At 50.9% G+C, this 14,661-nt stretch overlaps 6 protein-coding genes across 6 annotated transcripts; 2 read left to right on the top strand and 4 right to left on the bottom strand.

The window, feature by feature from the left end:
* Positions 1-1,038: 1,038 nt before the first annotated feature.
* On the bottom strand, positions 1,039-1,938 carry BU24DRAFT_425929 (uncharacterized protein). Its single transcript, XM_033528855.1, has 2 exons — positions 1,781-1,938; positions 1,039-1,684 (listed from the first exon to the last, which is right to left on the bottom strand). Exons 1-2 carry the CDS (start codon positions 1,856-1,858, stop codon positions 1,490-1,492), a joined length of 273 nt encoding a protein of 90 aa, XP_033380431.1. The 5' UTR covers positions 1,859-1,938; the 3' UTR covers positions 1,039-1,489.
* Positions 1,939-3,256: 1,318 nt separating this feature from the next.
* BU24DRAFT_485412 (2-dehydropantoate 2-reductase-like protein) lies at positions 3,257-4,527 on the bottom strand. The gene has a single exon (XM_033533389.1). It carries the CDS (start codon positions 4,510-4,512, stop codon positions 3,430-3,432), a length of 1,083 nt encoding a protein of 360 aa, XP_033380430.1. The 5' UTR covers positions 4,513-4,527; the 3' UTR covers positions 3,257-3,429.
* A 544-nt stretch (positions 4,528-5,071) lies between these two features.
* Positions 5,072-6,460, top strand: BU24DRAFT_485409 (MFS transporter, MCP family, solute carrier family 16, member 10; the record flags this gene model as incomplete). The annotated part of the gene is made up of 2 exons (XM_033533388.1): positions 5,072-5,142; positions 5,209-6,460. 2 exons carry the CDS (start codon positions 5,072-5,074, stop codon positions 6,458-6,460), a joined length of 1,323 nt encoding a protein of 440 aa, XP_033380429.1.
* Positions 6,461-7,298: 838 nt separating this feature from the next.
* BU24DRAFT_485404 (uncharacterized protein) lies at positions 7,299-9,846 on the top strand (the record flags this gene model as incomplete). Its single annotated transcript, XM_033533387.1, has 5 exons — positions 7,299-7,468; positions 7,671-7,721; positions 7,787-8,592; positions 8,645-9,077; positions 9,150-9,846. The coding sequence occupies 5 exons, from the start codon at positions 7,299-7,301 to the stop codon at positions 9,844-9,846; spliced, it is 2,157 nt and encodes a 718-aa protein (XP_033380428.1).
* Positions 9,847-10,289: 443 nt separating this feature from the next.
* Positions 10,290-11,906, bottom strand: BU24DRAFT_396887 (uncharacterized protein). Its single transcript, XM_033525321.1, has 2 exons — positions 10,753-11,906; positions 10,290-10,676 (listed from the first exon to the last, which is right to left on the bottom strand). Exons 1-2 carry the CDS (start codon positions 11,622-11,624, stop codon positions 10,580-10,582), a joined length of 969 nt encoding a protein of 322 aa, XP_033380427.1. The 5' UTR covers positions 11,625-11,906; the 3' UTR covers positions 10,290-10,579.
* Positions 11,907-12,257: 351 nt separating this feature from the next.
* Positions 12,258-14,519, bottom strand: BU24DRAFT_425925 (S-adenosylmethionine synthetase-like protein). The gene is made up of 3 exons (XM_033528854.1): positions 14,188-14,519; positions 14,030-14,085; positions 12,258-13,800 (listed from the first exon to the last, which is right to left on the bottom strand). Exons 1-3 carry the CDS (start codon positions 14,221-14,223, stop codon positions 12,714-12,716), a joined length of 1,179 nt encoding a protein of 392 aa, XP_033380426.1. The 5' UTR covers positions 14,224-14,519; the 3' UTR covers positions 12,258-12,713.
* Positions 14,520-14,661: the final 142 nt, after the last annotated feature.

Below are 14,661 nucleotides of genomic sequence, written 5' to 3'. Positions count from 1 at the left end.
CATACAAGCAATGATTCCAGTATATGCGTTGCTCGTACCGTTACCCTATTTAGGCAATGTCTCACCAAGTACCACGGCGCAGTCGACACGTCAACAAGGTCGATTGGGCGCATGTACTCTACTTAAATGCCTGTATTATATCTATACGTCTAAGATATTCCGTAGTTGTGTCATTTTATCCCTATGTACTTACTCGTGACTCGTGATGAAGAATATATGCTCAACACCCACGGTCACGTGCGCAGTGAAGAGCAGTGAAGAGCAGTGAAGAATGCCAGAATTAAGTGAAGAATCTTGGCTTCAATCGACACATTTTTGCAACACTTACCCGATTAGGCAGGTTGGACAAAGGTTCACAGTGAAGCCGATGTCCGCCGATTGAGGCATTGTTATTCCCGTCCAGGAAAACAGCATCGCGCGAGAGTTAACAATAGAAAAATTCATCCAGAGATGAAATGGGATAGGGTAACAAGTGCTGATGCGGAAATATCAATGGGGGGAATGATGTAAAGAGCTGACAGCGGATGAGGGTCAGCGCTTGAAATCATGGTTCCGCGCGATGTCGGACTAGTGGCAAGCTGAGCTGAAATTGTTTCCTGGAGCTACGAGTATGAGGATTCACGTCGGAGAGTTGTGAGATGTAAAAGGTAGAGTGCTACTCGTAGATCGCTGCGAGCTCATCCGAAAAGTCGCTCTTTATTCACAGTTTAAAGCTCATATAGCCTATTTGTCGTCGTCATTGGGCTAGGTTCTGACGCAGATGAACCAATGTTAGCGACTGCAATTACGACAACACAGATATGAGCATTGTAGAAGCGAAGTGATGGGAATTGAGTGGTTATTTCCTGTTTACTCCGGAGATAAATCAAAATTGAAACGCTATCCGCAAGCTCATTAATCGTGGTTTTCAGATACGGCCGCTTTCCCCCATGTCAGCACTATGGTCGAGCACACCGCGAGTAGTGGTAGGTACTCGACAATCATACTCGATCCAGTCCCTCGCCCCGGAGCCTTTCATGACCGTATCTTGAACTTTTTTGGGGGACAACTGCTGGCTGGAGTATGAGGGTTTTCATGGCCTTATCCAATCCTTTCGCTTTTGTGGGTTTCATCGAGTCAAAGGCTCACAATGCTCCCCGAGCCGAGCAGATCGAATGGAAGATAATTGTTATATACGCTGGGCCGATCGACTTGTGCCTGACACATACAAAGCCCCCGCGACCCATACATCACAAATTGTATATATCCAGCCATCCCAACACGTCGAATTTACTTGGTAGAAGCGGATCGCGAAGCAGACGGCCTCGGGCTCGTCCACGAAGAAGAGCGGGAGCCGGTAGCGAATGAAGAAGTGCGCGAGTTGGCAGGACTCCTAAAAAGGGCAACGAATTAGTCGATTGTTCCTATAGTGTGTACTCCCGCGCACAACCCATGAATCCGAAGAAAGAATATCAAGCGAATGCGACAGCGAAAGGCGGAGGAAGATAACTCACGATTTATTCGAGCCAGTGCCGTCTTGGGCGGCATTCCACGTCTTGACGAACGCCCGCTGAGTCTTGTCGGCGTACTTCTCGGCGCTCATCTCTTTGACGCCCACGCGGGCTCCGTCCTTTGTGAAGACGACGTTCTTTCGCTCGAGCTTGTTCTTGCCGCGATCGGCGAGTTCGTTGGTGTATAGGTAGATCTGCGCGATGCCGCATTAGTATGCGCATGTCATTGTGTGAAGGAAGTTGGAGGTTCTTTGGTCATGCGAGTTACGGCATGTGATAGGGAGGCGTACCTGGTATCCGATCCAGCCAGCTCCTCCGACGAAGAGGAAGAGGATACACAGAGGGATCAAGTTGCCAATTGCGCCCATGTTGACGATTCTTTTCGGGTGGTGTTTGAAAGCTGAAGGTTGCGGTGGTGAGGAGTGACGTAGGAAGGGTTCGGTCGGGGAGGTGGTAGAAGTAGTAGATGGTAGTTGAAAGTGGTGGGGCAGATGGCGTTTGTCAGGGTAGAGCAGGGAAACCAGGTGATGTGACGTTGAAGATGTCAAGTGACGGCGGATGAAGGGTACGAGTATATATTGAACGGCGACACGTAAGGCTAATAAAAGAAAGAAGAAGACAAGAACAGTAGTAGTACAAGAAAAAAAAGCGATGCAGCCTATGTATGTACCTAGTAGATCGGAAGAGGCGGTGTTTGACGATCAAAAAGTCCAGAATAACTAATTACTGTTGGGACTAAACAGGAGGGAGATGCCGCACGGGGACATACGCGATGGCGTTCAAAGGTGAAACAAACTCCTTCCCATCCACCAGCTGACGGGGCGAAGGCGGCGCGGATTCGTGAGTCGTGCATCGTGATTAGCAGCCATTCAAACATTCGCATTCACATGAAACATGACACCTTAATCAATCGCTGTGCCTCGCCTCGCTCTGCAATAAGAGCACCAGCCAGCCTTGTGAATTGCTCGCGTGCTTGGCTGGCTTCACCATCACGGGCGGGCCGTTACCTTAATATGCCTTTAACTTGGCTTGTGATTATTATTGCATTCTCTCTTGCTCCCATCCCAATCCAGAATCATCAAGCATTTTGTTTCACAATTCCAGTAATTGACTAAAAACCTTTGACACTTCCGGTCGTGCTTCGTATCCCGTATGGGCAATTAAGTAATAAGATACCCACAATTCCAAACCGAAACCAAAAGAAAAAACCCCACCTCTCCGGAAGAACCATTCCATACGAACCATTCACATCTATCGAACACGCGTACTCCGTGCACTACCTTCAATCGATAATTCAGTATCTCCGTAGCCAGTAGACAACCTCAACTCCCCTAGTTCATTTAAGGGGTAGCTATCGAACATAGCATAGCAATCCATCCCTGGACAAGGCTCGGGCCCCAATCTCCAGCTGCCCCCAAACTCCCACAACATCGCATCTGCATAGTAGGTACGACCGTACGAGTAGGATATCGTTCAAGCTATCAAGAACCCCCAATGATGATCGCCCCCTAGAACAAATCCTACAAGGCAGCTTTGACGCTTGATAGCCTACCATAACCTTCCTTTGTATATGTTCATTCATGCGTGCGAACATGAGACAATCACACACATCCTTGGTCTGTAAAAGGATTGGATACCCTACAGGACAAGATCCGCGAACTGTAGTATAGTTACCGTGCCCCACAAACGCCGATCCTCGTCCTCCTTTGTACCATCACTTTTTCATACCTACATCTTTATGTTGATAATAGGAATTTACTATTTACTATTGAGTATCATCTCCTCATAGAGTATAGGTCCATCTAACTGCTGTAGAAACTAAGCCATCTTTCCCATCGAATGATATGTCTTCCAGAAACACAAGCAACGGTAGCTCCGCGCTGACCAACCTTTGGTGCTGTCTACTACTTGAACAAAGATGTCGAATCTAAGCCATCATCTACGATCCAAGTAAACCATACAACTTATCCCTATCTCTCGACCCAACAACCAACTCCACAAGCCCTTCATGAACCGGACATCTCAACCCCAACTCCTTCCCTTTCCTCACCACATACCCATTCAAATACCCAATCTCCGTCTCCCTCCCCGCCCGCACATCCTCCACCATCGAACTATACGACCGCGCCACCAGTTCCGCAGTCCCCAGCACTTTCCGCTCCAACGCTGTCGGCGAGAATCTCGCGATATCAATTCGCATATCTGGGTTAGACTCGTATGTTTCGAGCATGGTGAGAATGACGCGAGATATCTCTTGTATGGTCTGCTGGGCGATGCGCCAGTTCTTTTGGTTCCGCGATGTGTGGGTGGGGGAGTGGAAGAGGTCGCCGTATTTGCAGTCGAGGATTGCGCTGAGTGCGCTCATCGAACTGTTTATGGCGAGTTTCTCGAGCTGGGAGCTGAGGAACTCGTGTGGTGGGACGACTTTTGTGCCGAGGATTGGGGCGGCGGATAGTGTGTCTAATAGGTGAGTCGAGTCGTTGATGGTTCTTGTTTCGGAGTGGACTTCTGGGATGCTCGAGATGGTCATTGTTCCTGGCCCTGCGTGGATGGACGCGAAGGTGTGTTTTGTGTAGATGCCGTGCATCACTACTGCTCCGGTATATCGAGGCCTAGAAGTGATGTCGGGGAAAACGGAGGCGTTCAGCTCGTCGATGACGCCCATTCCGTTCTGTGCTAACATGATCGTCGAGTCTCGAGTAAGGCGATGCCGGATGCTTTGTATTGCAATTACTGTTTTTGTCGTTTTGGTTGCTACGATGAGATTTGTGATAATATCCTGATCCTGTGGCCGAGTAAGAGTTACTGAGTCGGCAGGAGCAATTGTTTCCGTCCGGTAGCCTGTACTGAAATCGGATACGCCTTGAGTTACCAGCTCAAGTGAGCTGCCATGAGCCTCCCATTCTTTCAAAAGGTTACTTCGGTGAAACAGGAGAGTTATGGTTGGGGGAATTGCACTTTTGGCGAGGCCATGTGCGATCAGCTTTCCAACGTTTCCGATTCCTAGAATATGGATATGCATGACGTTAACATGAGAACAGAATGGAAACAAGTGAACATTTCAAATCCGTAAATGTTCTTTTATACATCATTGCAGAGTAAATCATTTGAAAGCCAGGGAAAAGGGTGTTTTTGGATTTCCATCTTTATGACTGGTTTATCGGAGTAAATGCATTCTCTGTTCCAGTTTCGGCGTAATCGGCCACAGCTCGGTGAGGCAGAATGGCTCGGGAAACACAGGCCCACGAAGATACTTCGGCTCCACTAGGCTTTAAAATCGAAAGGGCGTACTGTTTGTCAAACTCAATTTAAATTTTTTTTTGGATTTTAAGGGCTTCCTGTTCGACTAGACAGAATTATGTCATAATCATTTCCAGCTACGGATCGGAGAGAGACGAAAGGCCGTCACCATCAGAATTCTTGGCAGTAGCTTCGTTATATTTATTCTTTTGTGGACCTATCCTGCTTAAAATCGAAATTTTTACTTCAATCCTGGCCAGATATCTCTTATGTTTTATTTTTGATGTTATTCGATAGCTAGCAGCATTCACAGAAAACCTGGAGAATTACGCCTTTAGACCATGACGACAATTACACAACTACAACAAGTCGAGTTGAAAGACTCCCCCATGTCTTCAACAAACGACATAGGGTCTCACATCGCCTTTTCAGAACGTTCTTCGTCGAGTAGGACTCCAAATCTGAATTCTTCCACCAGGGACCTGGAACCACACTTCAGCACAACAGCCATACCAGACGGCGGCTACGGATGGATCATCGTGTTCTGTGCAGCCATCACCACATTCTGGATCAACGCGATGATAAACTGCTGGGGCGTGTTACAATCCGCCCTACTTTCCTCCACCATGTCCCACAGCCCAGCCTCCACCGTCTCTTTCATCGGCTCGTTGAATCTTGCATGCGGCGTAGGATTCGGGCTATTCGCCACGCGAGCAGCACGCTCTTTTGGCTCGAAGACGACCGCCATGTCAGGGATATTGCTGATGGGAGTCGGTCAAATAGCCGCGTCGTTCAGCACCAGAAACATCGCTGGGATGTTTGTTACCATTGGACTTGTCGTTGGGGTAGGAATGAGCGCGGTCTATACCATTTCAAACGCACTTCCAGTCCAGTATTTCAGTGGCCGTCTCGGACTGGCCAACGGACTTGTGAAGTTAGGTGGAGGAATTGGTGGGACAGTAATGGCAGTTGCACTGCAAGCCCTCGTTGACCGGGTGGGGATTGAATGGACGTTTCGAATTCAAGGCTGTATGACGATCGCAACTGGCCTTCCAGCTGCATGGTTCATGAGGGACTTGACATCTACCAGGAACACCCCTTTTGTAGACTTCTCCATGTTCCGAAGTCGAGCGTTTGTGGCAGTGTTCGTGGCTGGAGCTATCGGTACATTCGCACTATTTGTGCCACCATACTACCTCCCTCTGTTCGCTCAGTCGCTTGGACTATCATCTTCTACGGGTGCAACTCTTGTCGCTGCTTTCAATCTATGCAACGCTATCGGCAGATTCGTGAGCGGGCCTCTGTGCGACAAGATCGGACCCACCAACACCTTCCTCATTACCATGATATTGAACGCCGTCAGCATGCTTGCAATCTGGCCGGTATCAAACACACTAGCGCCATTGGTGGTTTTCGCTGCTATCAACGGAATAGCAAATGGATCCTACTTCACCGTCGTACCAACAGTGGCTGCCAGCATTTTCGGTCCTGGACGAGCAGCTGTGGCGATGAGCATGTCAGTAACTGGTTGGACGGTTGGATATCTGCTAGGTGCGCCAATTGCGGGATACCTGCTGCAAGCAGCTGGAGGGAAGGGGAAGGCGGAATCAATGAACATTGAGGCTTTCAGACCAGCTATCTTCTATGCTGGAGGGGTTGCCTTGGTGTCAAGTCTGTTCGTTTTCATTGCTAGGGTTAGCATGGCGAAGCAAGTTGGCAGGAAGGTGTGATCCTTCTTTCAAAGGAGAATCCGCTTTTAGATGTAAATGACATTATGAGAATAGAACATAGACGTTTTAACCAGCTCACACTGTATTTGGACATGACGTTTCGATGGATTAATCAGTCCTATCATCTACTTGTTCGTGGATTGACTTTTTGTGCGGTCCTACGTAGGAGTAACTATGCCCTATTTGGCTCGTTGGCGGACACAAATGCATCGTTGGACTGACCGTTCTATTTTACGTTGCCCCACATCACTCCGATGGTACAAGACGTTCGATGACTTGTCCCTTTTCCAGATACCATCGGTTTTCCGTGGCGCCCAGCATAAGTTGTGCATATCGGGCTCCTACTTATATCTACATCTATTGCACACTTCTAGTAATTCTACGGGCAAATTGTGAATTGCCCGATCCTGGTAGATTTCCTAAGATGCAGTTTACGAAGTATCCTATCCTCGGTAATGTAACTTTGACCATGAATGTTTACCTTCGGCAGCCTGTCACTACTTGCCTGCCCACAATCTACGTATCTAATACATATATTTCGTACCTTATGAGAACTTTACTTTCCATTTATCTTTCGATCAAATAGATCCTCTACTACGGTTTCCATATATAGTCGAGTGCATAAACGTTTGTCCTCCCAATTACCAAGGAGTAGTCGAACATGCATTCCTTAAATGCAATAGCAAAGCCAAATAGCCACGGTCGTTTCTCCGCACTTCTGATGCTCAGATTGTCAAGATTGCCATTGTCCCCGAGCTAGCTTTTCATCATGCATACAGAGCTGGTTCGGTGCGACGTGCTGATACGAAGACTGGGAAGTACTTGACGTACTGCTTCAATGTCTAACAACAGCCGCAAAACCAATCACGAAACAGGCCTTGCAGAAAACCCCGAAATTGCTCCGATTGCATCGAAAGAAGGAAAAAAAAGAATTGGAGCAAATAAGATTCCGGCCCAGGGTCCAGCATGCGGTGGAGCTAGTCGGCGTGTTCGGAGCTCCCTCCCGGAGTGTGTATGACTTTCGCCGACTCTCTCTCCGACGTCACCCTGAACATGGTCCCCAGACGCCTCTATAGCGAAACCCACAAACTATGAGCGTGAGGCTCGCCGCGTGCGAGCGCTGCCGGCGGTCAAAACTTGCTTGCGACCACGAGCGGCCCACATGTGCACGATGTCGCGATCGAGGACAGAGTGCTCTATGCGTTTACAGAGATCGACCTTTCCGCAGAAAACCACCAAGACGCCGTAGTGAGGAGATTCAGTAAGTTCGGACAAAGTTGTACCCACAGTCGATATTCTGATAGCTCATTTTTTATGATTATGTAGAGAGAATATGCCAACTGCGCCCTTGGCCTCTTCCAATTCGTTTCAACCTACTGCAACACCTGAAGCAGGAGTGTCTACGCCATCAACACAACAGCACCGTTACCCAAACCCAGGTTACCTTGGCATATCCAGCCACTCGACTCTATTTAATGAAGTATTCACAGGTGCAGATGCTGATATCACAGCTCATAATGAGTCTGCTCAACGGGATATGTCGGCCCCTCCGACGGACTTCCTGAATGACCAGGTCGTCATGGACAGAGCGATGAATGCCTTGATGCGCCTTGATCGAATGGACATATCTAACATCACACCTCTGGTTCTATCATGGCTTAGCAAGGGCGTCAATCTTCCCCTTGCCGGACCGTTTGTACCTCATTGCTTAGCTTCAGTCGCGCAGTGGAGGGAACTCCTATCTCCCGACTGTGTCGATGAATCAGAAAATGCCGGCTCCGGAGGTACGAGTCCTGCTTGCGTCAAGACTCTACTTCTGAACACCCAGAAGTCCATCGGTATGCGCCGGGATATGAGTACTCAGGACTATCTCAACCAGATGCTCGGGAAAAACTTGAGATGGGAAAGCTTGGGTATCTTCTTTGTAGCTGCATCGAGGGCAGCTTATGACACCCCCTTTTTCACACCCCTCTATACGACCAAGGAGCAACGACGTAAACTCATCAAAGCATTGACATACATAGGAGACTGCTGCTTAGAGACCTCTCTCGCCCTCGATTGTCTGAACGACCTGCAGCTCATCCTGCAGTATGAAAGCTTCATCGTACACTCCCAGGTCGACGGTGATCAGAGTAAGTCTCCTTTCCACATGAAACTCGACCAATTGCTGAGCATGAAATCAAGGCTACCATTCCTGGAGAAGAATCGGCGACGTAGCCAGCTCCCTATTCGCCATGGGCTACCACGAGCGAATCGACAGCACCAACTCAGACATCCCGCCCTTCATCATCGAGCTGCGGAAAGCCAGCTTCGCTCGCATATACGCCGCCGACAAGAGTTTGGCTGTGTTCCTCGGTCGTCCGCCGCGGGTCGTGAAGGACTATTGCCAGTTTAACATCCCGAGCAATCGAGAAGACTTTTGGAAAGCCAGACCTGCGGACGACAACAACAACCGCATGCCATTCCCAGATTCGTTGAACGACCAGACAGCCAGTGACCTCGAACCCATAAACTACACCGCCGACACGCGGTGCTCAGCGCTATTCGCCTGGCTCAAAGAAGACGTCCTCCAACTCCTCCGAAAACGTCATGTCCTCGACAGTCCATCCCAAATAAAGTATCTCCCCTCCTCCCCTTCCCCTCCCTCCACCCATCATCACCCTTACTAACCAACCCTCCCCCCGAAAAGCGACCTCCGCATTCGCGTCGACCAACAATGGGCCTCCCTCCCCCCACACTTCCGCCTCACGACCCCCCTCTCCTCCTGCGACCAGCAAGGCTCCTTCGAGCGGGACTTCCTCGCCGGCACGCGCCTCGACTACCTCCACATCCACTTCCTCCTCGGCCTCGTCACACACCAGCGCCGCATCTCCTCGCCGAACGACGAACTACTAGCCGTGGCCACCGAGATGCTGTCCACCGCCGTCGAGGTCATCATCCTGCGCGACCAGCTCGTCAACTCGGGCTCGTGCCTGATATGGAAGGTCGCGCAGTACGCGCTCCCCGCCGCGGGAATCGTCTCCCTCGCCCTCCTCGCCCAACACCCATCCTCCCCCTCCTCCCCGCCGCTCCTCCACACGCACCGCCCGAAAATGATACAGGATCTCAGCGTGCTGGTCGCAGAGGTCACGACGGGTGCGTGGATACAGGCTGGGGAGCCGAACTTTGCGCTTTTCGAGCGCGCGACGCGCACGATTCAGAGTCTGCTGCATAGTTTGCTGGCGGTGAGGCCAAGGGGGGTGGAGAGGGGAGAGGAGGGAGAGAGGGAAGGGGAGGGTGGCGTGGAGGGGTGGGATCCGTGTGCGGCGAATTCGAATTCGCAGCTTTGGGAGTTTGAGATGGATTTTTGGGAGAATTTGGCGGGGCATCCGACGTTGTTGGGTTAGGGATGGGGGTGGGAGGGTGTGTGGTGTCCTTCTCCCCGGATCGGAACGTCTGGAAGTAGATCAAGAAGGTATGTGGAAGAACGAATGTAATGACTTCATCAAACCGTAATGACCCTTGTAAAACCCAAAATAAAAACACTACTTGTTACAACCAATATAGAAAGAGAAAGCAATCTAAGTATGATATATACGAACGAAATCACTAAAGGAGTCAAGTGTACATTCGAATCTATGGACGGGATTGTAAACAACAAAGGAAGAGACTGAACAGTAGTACCGAGTCTACCACTCGTAAAAGTGTATACATAATCATACGGCTATTCACTTCTCATCGATTCATCAGCCACCCCCTTTACCCTTACGCAAGCACTGAAACATAATGCACACTATCAACCTTCACATCGTGGACGAAAGAAGCTAAGATCAAAAGTAGTCAATTGATTCATTCTCGAGTGAGTCGGTCGTAAATTTCATATCTCATATAATCCGGTAGTCGTGGCTTCTCGTGCAGTCTAGTGGTGGTGGTATTACAACATCCCAAACTCCTTTAACCCCTTGAACCGTACCGCACGTTCGAATAGAATGAGAAGGGGAAATGTACGCAAACAAGGACAGGACACCAAAAGGAAAGCATGGTATAACCAGCCGACTCCAGACAAACAAAAGAAAGGGAAAGAAACCCAAAGGAAGAAAAACATTAGTGAAGTCCAACTTAAAAGCAAAGCCCCATAACTTAAAACAACAACCCACCAAGCACCGCGCCGCCCAAGAAGCCCGCTGCGACAGGCAGGCCAATCCCGCCGCCATACCCATAGCCATACTGTCTATCACTGCACACGCCAAACATCAGCACTCAAGTCCCCCATATCAAAATCACCAAAAAGAACAGGAACGGGAAGAACTTACTACGCCCCAACCGGCCTCACGAACCTGGCATTCGGATCCGTATACGGCCCCTGATTGTACGGATTATACCCGTACGCGCCTCTCCCACCACCACCATAATACCCCCCGTACCCATCGCGATACCCCATCGGCGGCTCGATGTACACGTCCTTGCCCTGGTCGTCCTTGCCCAGGAACTGCGGCTGCCCCGTCTCGACGGCGCGGGCCATGGCTTGCCGGGTGCGAAGGTGCATTTGGTAGGCTTGACGCTCTTCCTCGGCGCGGCGCGCGCGCGTGGTTTCGCGCTCCGCGTGCGTGGTGGAGGTGAGGCGGTCTTTCATCTTGCGGCCGAATTTGTGGAGGCCTTTGACGTCGGAGGAGGAGGAGGAGGGGCGGGCGGGGAGTTCGGCGGGTGCGAGGGAGGAGGGGCCTGCTGCGGCGGCGGGGTGGGAGACGTGTTTGCGGACGTCGAGGGGGTGGGTGGTGGTGGGTTTGTGGATGTCGTCGTCGTCTTCTGGGTCGGTGTCTTCGGCGGCGAGGTCGTCGAGCGTCATGCTTCGGTGTAGTCGGCTGTGTCGCTTGCGCTCTTCTGGTGAGAGTGTTGAGAGGTATTCTGGATCGTCGTAGGGGTGAACCCATATTGAGCGTGGTGGTTCCGAGCGTGTGTCGACGAAGAACTGGTGTTGCTCCTGGGCGTCGAACTGTCGGATCCATCCTGGAGGCAGTGGCCGGTTCTCATCCTCCATAGACCGTCGATGCTCGGGGGGAATGCCATTTCTTGCGGTTAGAGCTGCTGGTCCGTCGGTGGATACTCGTTGGATCCCCGGAGAGGGATCTGTAGCTGCTTCATAGCTTGGTGGCGGTTCGTGTGGTGGTTGCGCTTGTGTTGACATGGCTGAAAGTGGATGTATAGGAGTTCCGGTAGCTTGCCTTTGGTTTCAGTAGGAATAACAGGTGTGACTTGAAGAGATTATAGAAGAATAAAAGGCTATGGAATGAAGAATTAGGAAGCAAGAATGGGGTAAGCTGGCAGTGGGAATATTGCAATAATATAGTCACAAACGTTACCCCAACTTCAGTGACCAAGCCAGTGGCTCATCCGGCCCTGCCACAGGGCCCTTTCCCTCGAACCGGCCGAAAAACGTCTCAACAACGGATAAGGCGTTGCGTTTGTCATGAGGATGGTCGCGGGATGACGTTGTGACGTTTCTGGCCAATCGTGGCGTCATATGGGAATTGGAATTATTGTGGCGGTGCGCACCGGAACCGGTCTCAACTCTGGAGGCCTCTCCGCCTTAACGGTACTCGTAGCCTACAATGTCCTCGTACGAAATTAGCAACGAATCCGTTTCTAGAACTTTTCGAGAACATTTCCGACCTTCGTTCACGAAGAGTTGCTGTAGAGTCATACTGTGTCCTATCCGATCAGTAATCAAGACAATCTAGTACATCAATAGCAATACCGATAACTCGGTCCGCGACCTTTTTCGTAAGAGTTTAACGTCACCATGGATCAATGAATTGGTAGGTTGAATATGTTCATTTGTCCTACTAAGACCGTGGCTATCCTGCCCGGTACCTGCGTTGCGTGCGTCTTCATCTCTAACGATGTAAAAAATCGCATCAGATGCCACCGACGCCCACGCGTTTATATCCCGCACCCGGGAATGTTGATATTCCGCTCCACTCATCGCTGAGCAGGGTATTCGCAACGGGGGATCACTAACGATCCCCCAACAAAGGAGACTCTCTATAACGTGATGTTGAATGACTCGGGAAAAGCCTTTTCCATAAGATGATTAAAAGGCCCGAATGACTTTTAAATGAAAAAAAGTGTATCAAGGGTATATCCCTTCCCGACGCCGAACTTGTTGAAAGACGAAATGGACCCGCCAAAGATATGCATATCATATCAATCATTAATCTTGACCTCGTGGATGAAGTTGATTCATGCCACTCATGCAGTACACATTATGGTACAATTAGAATTGCAGAGTCTTGGGCTGCTCCCAGGTGAAGCTCTGGTTGGTGAAGTGACCGTTCTTGGCGGTGGTGTTGTAGATGGGGTTGGTGAGGTTGAGGTCCTTGACGATCTGGCCGGGGCGGAGCTTGAAGTTGGCACGGATGATGTCGACGAGCTCGTCTGAGGACTTGTCGGAGGTGCCGTAGGTCTCGACGAAGATGGAGAGAGGCTCGGCAACACCGATGGCGTAGGAGAGCTGGACGAGCGCACGGCGGGCCAACTTGGCGTTGACGAGCGACTTGGCGATCCAGCGGGCGAGGTAGGCGGCGGAACGGTCGACCTTGGAGTAGTCTTTTCCGGAGAAAGCACCACCACCGTGGGCTCCCCAACCACCGTAGGTGTCGACGATGATCTTACGGCCAGTGAGACCGGCATCACCCTGGGGTCCTCCGATGATGAAGAGACCGGAGGGCTGGATGACGTAGCGGGTCTTGTCGTCGAGGTACTTGGCGGGGATGACCTTCTTGACGATCTTCTCGGTGATCTCCTCACGGAGCTTCTCGGTGGTGATGTCCTCGCTGTGCTGGGCAGAGACGACGACGGTGTCAACACGGAGGGGGATGACGGCACCACCATCGTGCTTGTACTCGACGGTGACCTGGGTCTTGGTGTCGGGGCGCAACCAGGGAAGGCTTCCGTCGTTACGGGCCTCCTTCATGGCGGAGTTGAGCTTGTGGGAGAGGAGGAGGGTCAAGGGGAGGAGCTCAGGGGTCTCGTCGGTGGCATAACCGAACATGATACCCTGGTCACCAGCACCGAGGTTCTCGAGAGCCTCCTCGTAGTGGAGACCCTGAGCGATGTCGGGGGACTGCTGCTCAATGGCAACAAGGACGTTGCAGGTCTTGTAGTCGAAACCCTTGGAGGAGTCGTCATAACCGATGTCCTTGATGGCATTGCGGATGACCTTCTGGTAGTCGAGAGCAGCCTTGGTGGTGATCTCACCGAAGACCATGATCATACCGGTCTTGGTGGCCGTTTCACAGGCCACCTTGGAGAGGGGGTCCTCCCTCAAGCAAGCATCGAGGATAGCATCAGAGACCTGATCACTACGATGATGTCAGTAGGGGTGGTTATGATAGGGGAGGGCGAGGGCGAGAGAGGCCAATTGATGTGAACGAAGCAGGAGCAGGAACAAGACTGAGTCTTTTCAATCGGATGTGGATAGCCGAGGAGGAATTCCATTGAAGAATTGTTGCTGTTCCTGCGGTTTCAAGATGTGGGGCATGGCGGGGAGGCAGTGGTGGAGGAGGTGACGAAAGGCAGGGAAGGACTCACGCGATCTTGTCGGGGTGACCCTCACCGACGGACTCGGAGGTGAAGAAGAAGTTGCCCTGGAGAGTTGTGAGTATACTGAGAGAATTGGGTCGTTGTTGTGGTGGTCGTGGTTGTGATTGTAGTCGGTAGTTGTGAAGATGGACAGGAAAAAGACATACCTTGGCGGCAGGGGCGTGGATACCGTTGGAGGCCATCTTTTCTAATTGTGGGATGACGGAGGAGAAGGAGGAGGGAGGATAGTGTAGGACTTGCGACCGTGAAAAGAAGCACGACTTGAGGGAAGAAAGATGAAGAGAAAGTGAGATGGAGGAAGAAGAAGAGAGAGAGGAAGAGGGAGGCTAGTGGGAGTTCTTAAAAAGAAAAATGGCGCGATAGAAACAAGACAAGGGTTGGAAGGTTTTTAAGGGTTTAGAGCTTAGGGGGGAGTTGGAGAGGGTGGCTTAAGATGGGTAGGATAGGCACAAGCACAAGCAGTACACACAGACACTGATACACACACCGAACATCCACCACTGACCACCAGTCCAGTATACAACACGACACGCAAGGCAATCAAGGACAGAGGATGAAGGCGCAATTGCCGAGAGGTTCGGCGGGACGAAGAAAAAAAACCATGCATCCGCTAACTACAA

This window comes from Aaosphaeria arxii (genome assembly GCF_010015735.1).
Source record: "Aaosphaeria arxii CBS 175.79 unplaced genomic scaffold BU24scaffold_8, whole genome shotgun sequence".
Lineage (NCBI taxonomy): Eukaryota > Fungi > Ascomycota > Dothideomycetes > Pleosporales > Aaosphaeria > Aaosphaeria arxii.
This window is presented reverse-complemented; position numbering and strand designations above follow the sequence as displayed.